The sequence below is a fragment of the Zeus faber genome, assembly GCF_960531495.2.
Source record: "Zeus faber genome assembly, chromosome: 17".
NCBI classification, from domain to species: domain Eukaryota; kingdom Metazoa; phylum Chordata; class Actinopteri; order Zeiformes; family Zeidae; genus Zeus; species Zeus faber.
This window is the reverse complement of record NC_137204.1, coordinates 8,476,651-8,490,569: the sequence shown is the minus strand read 5'-3', so window position 1 is coordinate 8,490,569 and position 13,919 is coordinate 8,476,651. Positions and strand designations below refer to the sequence as shown.

At 41.5% G+C, this 13,919-nt stretch overlaps 1 protein-coding gene across 2 annotated transcripts; it reads right to left on the bottom strand.

Moving 5' to 3' along the window:
• Positions 1 to 2,308: 2,308 nt before the first annotated feature.
• arsb (arylsulfatase B) lies at positions 2,309 to 13,852 on the bottom strand. 2 transcript variants are annotated; one of them, XM_080017425.1, is made up of 8 exons: positions 13,358 to 13,852; positions 12,076 to 12,262; positions 11,768 to 11,958; positions 9,932 to 10,139; positions 7,407 to 7,650; positions 5,845 to 5,915; positions 3,446 to 3,577; positions 2,309 to 2,733 (listed from the first exon to the last, which is right to left on the bottom strand). In XM_080017425.1, exons 1-8 carry the CDS (start codon positions 13,619 to 13,621, stop codon positions 2,462 to 2,464), a joined length of 1,569 nt encoding a protein of 522 aa, XP_079873551.1. In that variant the 5' UTR covers positions 13,622 to 13,852; the 3' UTR covers positions 2,309 to 2,461. The 2 variants fall into 2 exon arrangements, with proteins under 2 accessions (XP_079873551.1, XP_079873552.1); XM_080017426.1 differs by lacking the exon at positions 2,309 to 2,733 and adding an exon at positions 2,742 to 2,832.
• Positions 13,853 to 13,919: the final 67 nt, after the last annotated feature.

The following is a 13,919-nucleotide window of genomic DNA, read 5'->3' as shown; positions in this document are numbered from 1 at the left end:
GTGTGATTGAAATGTGTTTGTGCAGACAGGGCAGCGGCGGCGGAGACAGACACAATCTTGTTTGGAATTCCACCCCGGGTCTAACCTCAGAGAGCACAGACCTTGGCTGCATTGAGATTCTTCCCGGTGGGCATTCCACAAAGGAGCAGGAGGGTGGCATGCAAGAAATATGTCCTCGCCATGCTGTATCTTGGAGGGACATCAGATTTATCCTGGTCAACAGCTGGAAAAACACATTTTCTTTTTTGGGGGCGGGGAGTGGGGTTTGTCACGCCTTTAGGAGGCTTCACAGAGTCTGGAGTCATGTAGTCTGACTTACGTCTGAATGCAGGATTAAGTGTGAGACACACACAACAACATGTTGGGGTTTGCTCCTGTGATGATAATAAGGGGAGTATAGAATGGGGGGTTCTGAAGTGTCTCCATACACCAAGAAATGAGTGCAAAGCTAGGTGTCCTAACCAGGTTTCAGATGGTGGCACAATCTATAACTACACGAGTAGTGACAGCTAAAAAACAAACCCTTTTATTGTCTTACTACTACTATATAACAAGTCTATCTTTCTATCTATTTATACATTGTATCTATTTATGTGTGTAATTATTTATATTTCTGAGTATATATGTATTTATTTATTTGTGTGTTTATTTTTTTATTGTTTATTTACTTTTTATCTTACTTCTTATCCCACTACTTGGCTTTCACTGGTGAATTTATTTATTTTATTTTATTTTATCTATTTATTTGTTTGTTTATTTACTTTTTTTTTGCTGCAGTAACACCTGAATTTCCCTACGGAGAGGACTAATCCTATTTTAAGCTTGTCCTTATATTTTGAACTCAATTGTACCAAATAACGCTACTCTATGATAACAACGAGAAAAAACATTAGGATTTCTTAATGACTTTATAAAGAGACAAATTTAACGGCCATATACAACTGCAAAATGTGTGAGCAGACACACCTAGGGAAATACATTTTAGAGAGGATTGTAGAGGTGGATATTCCAGGCATCTAGACTGTGGTCTCTTTCCTACATTCACTTTTTCCTGTTAAGGAGAGCAACATGTACTCCTTCCTGGTTTACATTCACACTGTGAGAAAAAGAAAGGGGGCACTATAAAATGAACAACTATGAAGGAAAATTACCTGCAGCATTGATGGGTGCCCAAAAAAACACTTTCTTTCGGACCCAAGTTACTTTCTAACAGTGAGCGGTCTCCGGCTCGCTGGTAACGAACACTGTTGTTTGCTTTACTCGACTGTCAGTCAATTGACACAGAGGGCCAAAGGTCGGAGCCCACATTAGGAACTGGGCCGTCCAGTCTCGGCAGGGGGGCATTTCCTGTGGTTGTCCGCTGGCTGCTGGCGGAGGGAGGTCAAATGGCTACAACCAAAAGTCACAGAGGCATTATTATCCATTGGGAGAATGAATTTCTTCAGCCCTAGACTTTAGGTCTGCAATATTATAAAACAATGTAGATCATAGAATAATGTTGGGATAGATAGATAGATGGATAGATAGATAGATAGATAGATAGAACTATAAGACGCAAAAAGTATAAAAAAAATATAATAAAAAATAGAGTTGACCCCCCCACAAAAAAAACCGAAATGTTTGGTCATATACAATACCTAATAGAATATATGAGGCGAATACAATTGCTTAAATTCGAATATAATTATTTTCTATGAAACACCCTATGCTTGTATAAATTATACTGGTGTAATACTTATAACAGATTATAATAGGCTTATAAGTACATCATCCCCCCTTTTAAATTACTTCTAAGCTGAGTGGAGCCTAATCGCAGCTACATGCAAGTCCAACAGACAGACAAGCAGATAATAGAACATCATTGTCTGGGTGGTTGACATCGCAGTGTTATTTAATGTCATGACATAAAGAATACCTAACGTGATGAGCAGGAAAATTCCTCACATTTCCAATAAAAAGAGAACCACAAAGACTTTAGCACCTACTTCAGAAGAGAGATGAACAAAGCCAATACTGTTCTCTGAATTTGGCCCTTTTTAGGGTTAGGGTTACCTCTATGTTGCTAGATTTTCATTCAATAAATCTATGTTAGTAGAAGCTATACCTTAGAAAGTCTTATTCGGTAAGAGTCTATATTAATAATCGTGAAATCAGAGAATGGGGATGGACGTAGACAACATTTTCAACAGGAGCTGCCTATATCCTACTTTGATTATAAAAATATAAACATGCAAAATAAGCACAATGAATAATAAATTCACTAATATTCTGGTTTATTTCAGAATTTGATTACATTCATTTTACAGACGCACTGCTTTCAATCTCTATGGAATCTCTTTGTTAAGTTAGTACAAAAAACATCTGATTTGCTCCCAATCGTGGAAAATATCCAGAGTTGACATCAGCAGCTGGTGTAATGTCACCGTCATTATCATCCTTGATCATCCTTGTCGTCGCCGTCTCAAGCCCAGGGTCCCCAGGCTCCGTCGGGGCCCGGGTCACACCGGGGGTCGTCATCGGGGAAGGTGATCGGCATAGCACCACGCTGGTGGTGGTTGAGGCGGCTGAGAAGAAAGGCCACCTCGGCGGGAAAGAGGTCCGACACCTCGTTCCTCTCCTCGGGATCCTTGTCCACGTCGAACAGCATGATGGGCTTCAGCGGCTCAGAATGTGAATGTGAAGCGTCGGACCCTGAAGCGTTGTGGCCAGGCCGAGGGAACCAGACATCACAACCTTTGTGGAGACGGAGAGAGACACATCTCGATGGGAAGAGGTAGAAGGTTATGATAGGACAGCTTCTCCACCTTTTTTCTGCCACAGCACACTAATACCCTGTTAAAAATCACAAACACATAGAACTGTGCTTATCATTACGGCCTACTCATTGTACCAAACAACTCTTTGAAATCACTCTGGATTCGGGAGTCAATGGGCGAGGGGGGCGAATCTTCAATTCACTAAAATAATCGACTCTTGTTCATTGTTCAGCTGGAAGTCCTCCCTCGCTCACCGCGCCTTACACCAACTGACTCAAATGAAACGATCATTCAAAAAAATCAAATGAACAAGGCGCCAGAAAATCTAATGACTCTTTTCATTGAGTGACTCGCCAAGAACTGAATCTCAAAAAAGAGTCAAACCTTTCATCCCTATGAATAGTCCTCACTTTCGGAGTGAAACCTGCTCTGATGAACACGGGAGCTGCTATTCTGGCCTGGACTGATGATTTTGATGTATTAGCGCAGCCTTGCAATTTTGTTCTTGCAACACAAAAAGCTAATTTCCATTATTTTATATTATTTTTAAGAGGAATGTGAAACACAGAGGTGGAAAAACCCTGTGGTATGGTGTGGTGGTTGTTAGCAACTTGACATTCCACCAGACACCTCCGCGGCACCTCGCCCTCAGACTAAACATGTCATTATGAAGGACAGGGGATACTGACCTGGGTAGCCGGTCAGCAGCTTCCAGTTGGAGAATCGAATGGCTGCATGAATGGACACATTGAAGCCCGAGTTGGACCGAGAGTCCCCGCTGACCGCCTTAGCCAAAGTCAACTGGTGATTCCTTCCAGGACCTGGGGGAAAACAATGCGGGAGTGGGGGGTGGGAGGGGAGTGGGGAAGCTGATAATGGAGGGCAGCCATCGGTTTGAAAGAAAACTGAGAATTGCTGATTAAGTGGGATCGTGGATGGCCACTGGATACGCTAAACACTGAGCGGGGGCCTGGCAGCGAACGTGGCCGCATACCTCGGAACCGTGGAACAGTCCACCAGTCAAGTTTAAGGTGCTTGAATAAATATATCAATGAGAGAGATCTGTCTTTTCAGCCAAGTCCATGAAAAAGAACCGCAGGCGCTAGAGGTCCCAACAAACGGGGAAAACAAAGCAAAGAAATTAGGTCAGAAATTCGTCCGACGTGCTTGACCTTGTGGTTGCGGGAGCTCAACCGTCGCTTCACAAACTGGCTACCTGGAAAATCACTTTCATATCTTATACAAGACCTTTATAAGATGACATTTAGTCACCTTTTCAAGGGTTGATTTGAGTGATTTTTGTGCAGTTCTTGTAGAAAAGCAGCTAAATTAACCTTTTCTACCGACGCACAATTCATGGTAATGCCTGAACGCGTGCTCAAAACAGCTTGGACAAAGCAGGGTTCCTCTCACTGAAAGTAGACAATTGGGAGCCCATCCAGAACATATGACAAGGCAGTGGAAATGGTGGGGGGAAATTGGAGAGAAATGTTACGGGATGGAAGACGTAGGCCCTGGTCTCGACGAGTTCCCAAGAAGTTGGCGAGAAGTTTCAAGAACCCTCCCGTCGACAACGTAGATGGAATTCCACTTCTTCCGTGGAGAGAGAAAAATCACAAAAGCCATCTGAATAGAAGAGCGTGTGAAAGGGACGGGTTCCCTTTTGAGCGCCTATAAAAGATAGAAAAAAAAGAGGTATGCAAAACCCAAGGATGCATGTGGAATGGCGGAGAGGAGAGAGCGAGTTTTCAAAAGAGACAGGGCTAATGGGAGAAAGGGAACTAAAGTCTAATATGAGCCGTGAATCTATGGATGGACCAAGCCATGAATGCGCTAAAGGGAACTAGTGGTCTCTATGGTGACCAAGAATGAGGACATATTTAGGTGAAAACATGCAAGGCACTGGTGTCAGTTCAACATAGTATATGAAGATTATTGTCATTTCATCATTAAATATCTCATGATGGCAGATTTAAATGCAGACTTTTTGTTGGGGGTTGTTTTTCTTTCCACATGGAACGTAGTGATTTAGTAGTATTCCAGACTATATTACACACGTTTCAGATGGAGAAGTTCAGCAGATCCACAGTAAGCACTGTACCTGTATGGCATAGAGCACGGCTAGGACCAAGCAGACACCTATAACGCTCCCTGAGATTGAAGCACTTTGGTTCGACTGATATTAAATGGCGCTGATAATATAGAACGAGACCTCATAGTGATAACAACAACCTTATTATTAGTTATTTTGCTAAACTTACTCTCCTATTATTTCACGTTTCACAGCTAATTGCATGTGCTTAGAGTAAGTTGCCGATGCAGCATAAACTTGATTTTTCCCCCATGTTTAACGTACATTCGTAGACGCCATATCATATGTTATGCACTTCCACAAATATCTATTACCTATCTATCTAATGATCCCTATTCAACTGTGTTCCTTTTGCTGCAGTCATTCCTGAAAATCCCTGAGGGGTGGTAAGAGAAGTGCCATCGTATGTTATCATATCATAGTATGCAGGTGTCAAAAGAAAAACAGAAGTATAAAAAATTTAGAGGAGATAAAATAGAAAACACACGACACCGCCACGGAGGAAGCGTAAAAACACGTTCATCGCTCGTGAACACAAAATGGACATTGTTTTTCATCGGTACAGTAGATCAGATACGAACTAAATAGAGTATTATCTGCATTACAATCCATCGATAAGTCATTTACTGTAGTAGCACACACACCCAGGTTTTTCAGATGTTGTTGACTTGTCGTTGCATTACTACATCATTTTCTTATAATTTCTTGAATTTCTTAAAGTGAAGTTGGTAGAGAAATTCTGTCTGAACTTCTCCATGTTCTAAAAGATGGACATTAAATACATAATATTTATGCTTATTGTTCAAGTTCAAGAGGTTATTTGTCACATGCATATACATACGGTCATACATATATGCAGTGACATGTCATGACACCTGGTGATTATGCACAATAAGCTCTATAAGCTAATTGCAAGGCACTAAATAATTGTAACATTCACACACAATGTTTCCAGGTAATTTTCCGCACTATCTCCACATCTAAGCATCTACTCACATGGAGCGATGTCAACGTACAGAGGATCGATGTTGTGCAGCAGCTCCAATCTGGGCGAGGCCAAACCTTTGCTGCAGAGACAACAACAAAAAACAAGTGCTGCACTTGTGACTTGTGAACACGTGCACGTCTGAACACAATTACACACACACACACACACACACACACACACACACACACACACACACACACACACACACACACACACACACACACACACACACACACACACACACACACACACATCGTAGGGAGTGGAATCTGTAAATCTAAACTGGCTCCCTGTCGTTCATGCGCCTGGACCGCAGTCTGTCGCCGCAGCGTCTGATAGCGCCGCTAGAATAGCTTCGTCTCCTCTGCCTGGCCGCCGTGCCGGGGCCCTCGTTTTGTTTTGTCGGGTTTTTGTTCATTTTTAATTTCGTAGTTCGAGCGGTCGTGGCAATTTAAAAAAGAAAACGCGGCCACTTGAGCCGCGGGTCACGCCACGACTCGTCCGTTCATAAAAACGTGTTGTTCCGAGTGAGCAGTCAGCTGACGGGTTTGAGCCAATGGCAAGGAAGTGGAGGAGCCCGCCAGTGGTAGTTTGTGGTCCGGGCCGAGCCTTTTTTTTCCTTCTTTTTTTCTTCCAGTCCCTATATCACCGCGTCCAAATTTAGTTTACAAATACGGAAGTGGCATTTAGACGGGATTTGATAAAAGTCCGCGAGACGAGCCATAGGCCTGCTAATGTTAAGGATAAAGAGCGAGGTGACTGTTGAAGCATATGATGTCTCAAGCACGATTCAGACACGTTGACACATCTTAGAATACTTCAGGTTTGAATTCGATCTAGCTACTGTACTATACTGGGTGATACAAACAGTCATTTTTTTCCTGGTTCAAGTCTTGATCATTAGAACAAAAGTGGCCCTTGGCCTTCGACTGGCCCTCAAATGGTAGAATACTGTTGTACAATACAACGCTTTATTGTTACAAGATTTGTATCAGACTAAGACGTTTATTAACCACTAAGCCAATGTAGTTCTCAGAGAATGGAACAGGGAAATGATGGATGGATAATAAGGGAGTGTGAGAGAAGGGTGGGGGGTGGCGGGGTAGGAGCGATGGAAGGAATACAAATTTGTGTGAGAATGACTGATGGAATTTCCTTTTCTTGGGGGCTCCCATTGCCTCAGTAACAAAGGGCTTATTGAAGAGCTGGGGCTCCTAGGAGAGGAAGACAGCTCGGTCAGGGAGAAGAGAGCGAGCGAGAGAGGGAGGGAGGGAGAGAGAGAGCGAGAGAGAGAGAGAGAGAGAGAAGGGAGAAGAGAGTCCACGAGGTAATGACGAGAAGGAGAGGGGGTAGAAATAGAGGCCCGGCTGTCAAGACTTAAGAGCCGGTCGCATTCACAGCGTAAATAGAGGCCCTGGGTCAATCTGAATTCCAAGCTTTCAAGGCCAGAACGGGTGAAAGAAGCTGTTACAAGTCCCATTAGCGCTAAAATAAAAATTAAGTTTTGGGTTTTAACTCATTTGTAAAATATAAATACTGCTTTTATGGTAGTGCTAATATTAATTCTCACCTGATGGTATTCCATACGTTGAAGCCATCTAGCGGCTTTGTGCCACGGGTCGCCCCCCTTGCCAGGCCGACCAGCGTCGGCAGCCAATCAGAGATGTGGATGAGTGCGCGGCTGACAGTTCCGGGTCTCTCCAGTAGGGGGCTGGCGACGAAGCCCACAGCCCTGACCCCACCCTCCCACAGTGACCACTTCCTCCCCCTCAGAGGCCAGTTACTGCCCCCTTCCAGGGTCTGACCGCCGTTATCTGCCAAACACAGAAAAATACAATTAAGCTGGAATCACACCGAGTACGACAAACGACGAGAACAAACCAAAGTCCATTCATTCCTATGGAGAGTGGGATTCTGCACACGAAAAGCTGTGATGCAATGCAATGCACTGTGCAGAATTTGCGTTGTGGTCCAACACTACGACCGGACGTTACATCAGTCAACTAATTTTTATTGGAATCGGACTCAGTAAATAAGTAATTTATATAAACTAGTGACGTTATTAACGATGACATTGGATATATCCACCATCAATCAATATATATTTTATATTGTTTTTACTTTATTATTTTTTTTCCACACTTTGCTTACACTATATAAAGGAAGTTTTAAACTCTCATTCGCGGAAAACTATACATTTCCAACTGAGCAAACTACTCGCGTTGTTCTGGAAAAAAAACAAAACAAAAAAACAAAAACAAGCTCTCCCATTTTCCCTGACATAAGATGTCATCACATCAAATGCACATCCGCATGATGCGGATTTTAAAGATGAATAAAGATTGTTCCGTCACCATGGCCGAGTTCTTTGACGTTCGTTTTGAAGACGACGATGTTAGAAGAAGTCTGTAAAGTGAACCAGTCCAAACACTTTATCCAGTCTATCGACTTTTTGTTGATCTGTATTTTCGCAAATCGAATGGAGACGTTGTCATTGGGTTTCACCATCTCGAAACCTTGTCAGCAGAGTGCGCGTCTGCTCGGCACATGGTGGCCTTCTAGTTGCCGAGCGGGCTTCCAGCCAGGCCTCTAGCCGGCCCAGTCGCAGGAAGAACAATGAAACAGCCCACCTACCAGCAGCCCACCACAGGCACAAAACAAAAACATTACTCACAGCATTGTTCCTGCCGTCTAACTACCCCTTAAAACCCAAATCCCTAAAATAACTTCATTTTCCTCCGTGTTCAAAGGCCTTCACCTACTTCAGATGCAAACCATTAAAAGCCCCCGATGTGGTGAGTGTAAACGCGCCAGCTGGCTCCTGCACCAAACCTTATCAAGGGTTTAGATAAAAAGAAGGAAAGGCTGCGTGCTTTCCTTTTTTGCGTAAGTGGTTGAATTTTATGTACATCCAAGTCATGCTACTCAAACAAAAGATTTGTACTTTGCTTCTAAGAGTGAACTTTGAAATCGATAAACTAGAGACAGAAAAAGTACATATATCTTTTTTTAAGTCAAGAAACGCGAGAGGGCGCTGACCCAAACACAAGCATCTCTCAACCACGTTTTAGCAGCAGATTGATCAGTTCAAATAACACTAATTACCTTTTTTCGGAATTGTTTGCAAAATACATTTTTGAGTAAAGTGCCACCACTGCTGCAGGGACCTTCAAAGTGCTGTTTTCAACTTAATTTGAGAATAACTTGACACGGGACAAAAGGAAAGGAAAGGCTGAACTCTAGTGGGAATTTTGGGTAACGCCCAAAGTGTGTCGAATTTGTATTTTGTCTATTTCCTTTTTTCTATTGATACAAATGTTGACATTTGTTCTCAGGGGTGTGAAAAAAGCTTGACTTTTGGATTATACTAGTCGAGACAAAAGCCTCATACTGATTTATTTTCTTTTAATTCTTAAAAAAATATATATATATTTCTTGTCCTGCTGCTGGCAATATTACACTTATAAATATGTTCCCAATATATGTTATCTGTCTTCAAATTCATTTAAATAAAAAAAATCGATCAAATCGATCAAATGAAGTGAATTCAAGACCACTTATTTGAGAGAGGTCATTTGGTAAGGAACGATCGTGATCCTTCATTGTCTAAATTGACAACCCAAATTAAATATTCAGAGAGTATTGACAACCCAAATTAAATATACATAAAGTACAGTAGTGTATTGTGGTATTACAAAATGATATTCAAGGACTTTCAACCATGTTTTTAAGCCCTATTTTTTCCATTTTCAAGGACATAAAGTGATATAATCTTAAGTCTCACTGTCTATTATTTATATTAGTAAATCTATTATATCTATATTTCATATATCAATCTCTATTTCCAACCATGCTGGATTAAATTTACATCTCTCTGGCATAATCTATGCTGTAAAAACGATTCTGAAAAACGTTTTTCATTACATTACAATTTAAATAACAAAAGCAGGGGGAATATTATATCACTTTTCAAGCACTTTGGTACAAAGGGGGCGATTTTCAAGGTATTGTTGAAAATTCTGGAGGACTGGAATTAAAGCACTTCAAGCACCTCCAGGACCCGGGAGGCACCCTGATATATAAATGAGCAGATACCTGTGGAGAAGAACACCACTGTGTTGTTCCAGAGGCCTCTGTCCCGCAGAGCCAGGGTGACATTGCCCACGGCCTCGTCCATGGCGGACACCATGCCCGCGTAGGTCCGGCGGCGGGGGTCTTTGATGAAAGAGTACGGGGCGACGTAGTGCTCGGGCACCTGCAGGGGCGAATGGACGGCCTGGAGGGCCACGTAGAGGAAGAAGGGCTGGGGGAGGAGAGAAAATGGCAAATGTTGCCCACTAACCAAAGGAAATCCTGTACAAGTATGTCTAAGGGTTCCAGAAGCGCTGTTTTAATGCTGTTGTTGGACTATGTTGCATTGGAAGTAGCATTAAAGTGAAAAATAATAGTAACAATAATAATAATAATAATAATAATAATAATCATAATAATTGCTGAGGAACAATCGTGATCCTTAATGGTCTAAATTGATGACCCAAAACCGAAAATGTGTATAATATTTACCTTTTTTTATCAAATGAATTCTGCTTGTTTGCTTTGCTTTTATTGTCACTATTTAATGGCCTTCAATTAATGAAAAAACGATTTGAGTTGCATGTTGTGTATGAAAGGTGGCACAGAAATAAAGGTTATTATTATTATTCATTATTATTATTACTACTAGTATTACTACACTGCCACTGTATTTAAAAGTTGGTCAGAAATAGGAGAAAACAAATTACAAAAAATTGCATTCTCATAAATGTGTCTGGGAAAGTCTCTCCTCTCTACAATAAGATCATTGTATTTGATCTTCTTTTCCCCATATGCCCCCTTTGCATATTGCCTATCTTATATTTTATTCTATTTTTAATTTTGTTGAAAATAACAGTCTATTCTTGAGCTGTTTACTAATTATTTTATACTTGTTTTATTTTATTGAGCTGTTTATTATTTATCTTTATTTTTGAATATATATTGAATATATTGAATATTGAATACTGAATTTATATGTGAATTTAGTGTGTTAGTTTTGAGATTAATAAAGTACTATTTCAACATAAAGGACCTGTTTTGATGGAAAATAATCTGCAGATCCTGAATGCTGTGTCAAAAAAACAACAACAAAAAGATCAAGTACCAAATCGGCCGTTTCCTAGTTCCTCTAAATAAATAGAGTTTAGTAACATTCGTTTACGCAAAGAGAGGTTTCAGTGTGCCAAGATCCTGTAGGCTATGGAAGCTGAAAAAAGAGCAGTTTAAACATATTCCTAATATTTGTATATATGTAAATACCATGTAACTAACAGATAATCCTGCTATGCAGAGATGGCTAAAAAAATGCTTCGCATTTAGTGTCCAAATTGGCCTTATTGTTGTTTTTTTTCATTTTCAGTATGTCACATAAATTCCGCTAGGATGATGTGTCATCAAGAAAAACGGCTGATGTTCAGATTAGCATTTTAACATCAACACTGGATAAAAGATTATTGGTTTATATGAATACTGGTAGGTGAGGAAATATATCGTTACTTCATTTGATGGAGAGAAAACAATGACATGTAAAATATATTTTACATTTTACATCTCCTCATCTGGCAACTAAATAATTGATCAATTATTTAGTTAGGGTTAGGGTTAGGGTTAGGGTTAGGGTTTCCAAGGTCCCCGTCACATACCTGTGCATTTGTTCTTTCACACACTGTAAATATTCTGATATTCCAATATGTATTTATTCATCTATTTCTTTGGACATGCTGCCTCACAGAAAACACACTTATTAAAGATCCATCTTTTTCTTCTGCTCTGAATGAAACCGAGAGTCGCTGAGAACTAGAGTGTGTGTAGGTAACGCTCTGGTTCTGATGAAACATGAACTTCTATGCGAGTCACCTGGCTGGGGTTTTGTTTGGCGATGATGCTGACGGCTCTGTGGGTAAACAGCTCAGTGGAGTAGGCTCCTTTGTGTTTGGTGGCAACCTCCTCCCCTTCCCTCAAGTCCAGGGCACAGCGAGTCAGGTTCAGGGAGGAAATTGGACTACAGCGCGTGTGGCTGAAGTAGTCCTCGCTTCCCGTCAAATAGCCTTGCAGGACAAGAAGTAATTTATAAAGAATTAGGGCAAAAATGGCAAAACATGTATTTTCAATCAACTATGGAAATACTAGGGGAAAAATAGAAGTCTGTATGAAAAGGCACTGACCAAAATAAGAGTCGAAACCCCGGCGTGTAGGCAGGCAGTCTTTCTTATACATGCCCAGGTGCCACTTCCCCACCATGTGGGTGGCGTAGCCGGCCTCCCGCAGTAGCTGGGGCAGCAGAGTCTCATCCAGTGGAACGCAGTACGGCTGGCAGGGCCAGATGATCTGGTGCTGCATGCCAGTGTGGATCTGGGGTGGGTCAGCGGCAGCCGCACGCTCCAGGGTTAGAAATCCATGCCCTTATTCATAACTTGTGAGGATTGAATTTTGAGGCAAAAACACCAACTTGCATGTTTAAAAAGACTCCACCTCACTCCCCTACCCATATCATTAAAAATAGCTTTCAATGTATGAAGCTCTATGTTTTTAACTGTTTTCTTTAGGCATTATTTTATTTCATGTTATTTTAATGTGAATCGTTATACAAAAAATATATATATAATAATAGATGCTACTACTACTACTACTACTACTACTACTACTACTACAAATAATAATAATAACAATAATAATGAATATAGCTGCAGGCAGCAATATGCGGGGTCCAGGATAGTCGCCCCTTTGTTCAAGTTCAATGGACGAGTGTGCTTCGGGTCTCGGTCCAGGTGTGTTTTGTGACTGCAGAAGTTCATTTGTTCTGGCCTGGTTACAGTGTTATTCTTTGATCGGTTGGTACTTGTGGCTGTGGGTGGATTTGCTACGCCGCAACTAACGGCGGTTTTCATTGTGAAGTAGGGCTGCATGATTATGGCTGATATGATAATCACAACTTTTTTAGTCAATATTGTGAGCGCGATTAATTATCACGATTATTAATGCATTTTTGGTCACAGAAGTATTGTATGGCATTTTGTAAAATCAACAGAAAACTGCCTTCCCAATAATAATGTATTGTATAGACCTAAAAATAGATCAACTCAGGTAAGTGGTTTACAGCAACCGACTTCAATTGTAGAGGTATATATGTCAAAACACATACACAATAAATACATGCTCCTTGTATTATGTGATTGCTTATAATTGTTGTTACCATCCACCCATCCATCCATCCATCCATCCTATCTCTGGAATCCAATTACTGCATAAATTGTGTGTTGATGTCATGTCATGACATAAGGTCATATAATGTTATCTCATGCCATAACATATCACATCATATCATGTTATGTAATATTTTATGTCAGCATGTTATGTTATGTTGTGTTGTGTTGTGTTGTGTTGTGTTATGTTATGCCATCTTTCCCTGGAGCTGGGGGGGGGGGGGGGGGGGGGTCCTGGTCCTACCTGGTACCTTCCAGTCAGGAGCTGGTTCCTGGAGGGGGTGCACAGGGGCTGGGTGTAGTAGTTCTCCAGGCGCACGCCGGCGGACGACAGCTTGTCCAGGTTGGGGGTCCTGATCTCGGAGCCGTGGTAGCCCACATCGTGCCAGCCGAAGTCATCCGCCAGGATGAAGACTATGTTCGGCGGCTGGTTGGCCAACGCCAGCCAGGGAAGCCATAGGACGCAGAGCAGTTCGACAGCAACGCGGGACGGTTTTGGAGGAACCATCACCCCTCCCTGGCCACAACCTCAGCGGGAGCGACTAGTATATGTCTAGTATATGCCATGTCTTCTGAAGGAAGGAAGGGGCTTAAAGTATAGCAACGGCTGCAGAGGAGCCAATAACATCCTTGAATCGAAACTGTATCATCTGTATTATCGTCATTGAACAGTAAATTATATACACATACACATATATATATTTATAAGTAATGGATGAATATTCACACTTCCTACAATGTCATCAGTTACTGTGGTTTGTGACATCCTGATTGAAAACCGCGTGCCACCCTGCAGCCAATCAGAG

Excerpts from the sequence above, each read along its gene's own strand:
- arsb (XM_080017425.1), bottom strand. The coding sequence starts at position 13,621 with ATGGTTCCTCCAAAACCGTCCCGCGTTGCTGTCGAACTGCTCTGCGTC. Across the intron at positions 10,140-11,767 it reads CCAAACAAAACCCCAGCCAG|CCCTTCTTCCTCTACGTGGC; the intron begins GTGACTCGCATA and ends CTCCTCCCCCAG. Across the intron at positions 3,578-5,844 it reads GTACGTTGACATCGCTCCAT|GTCCTGGAAGGAATCACCAG; the intron begins GTGAGTAGATGC and ends GTTTTCCCCCAG.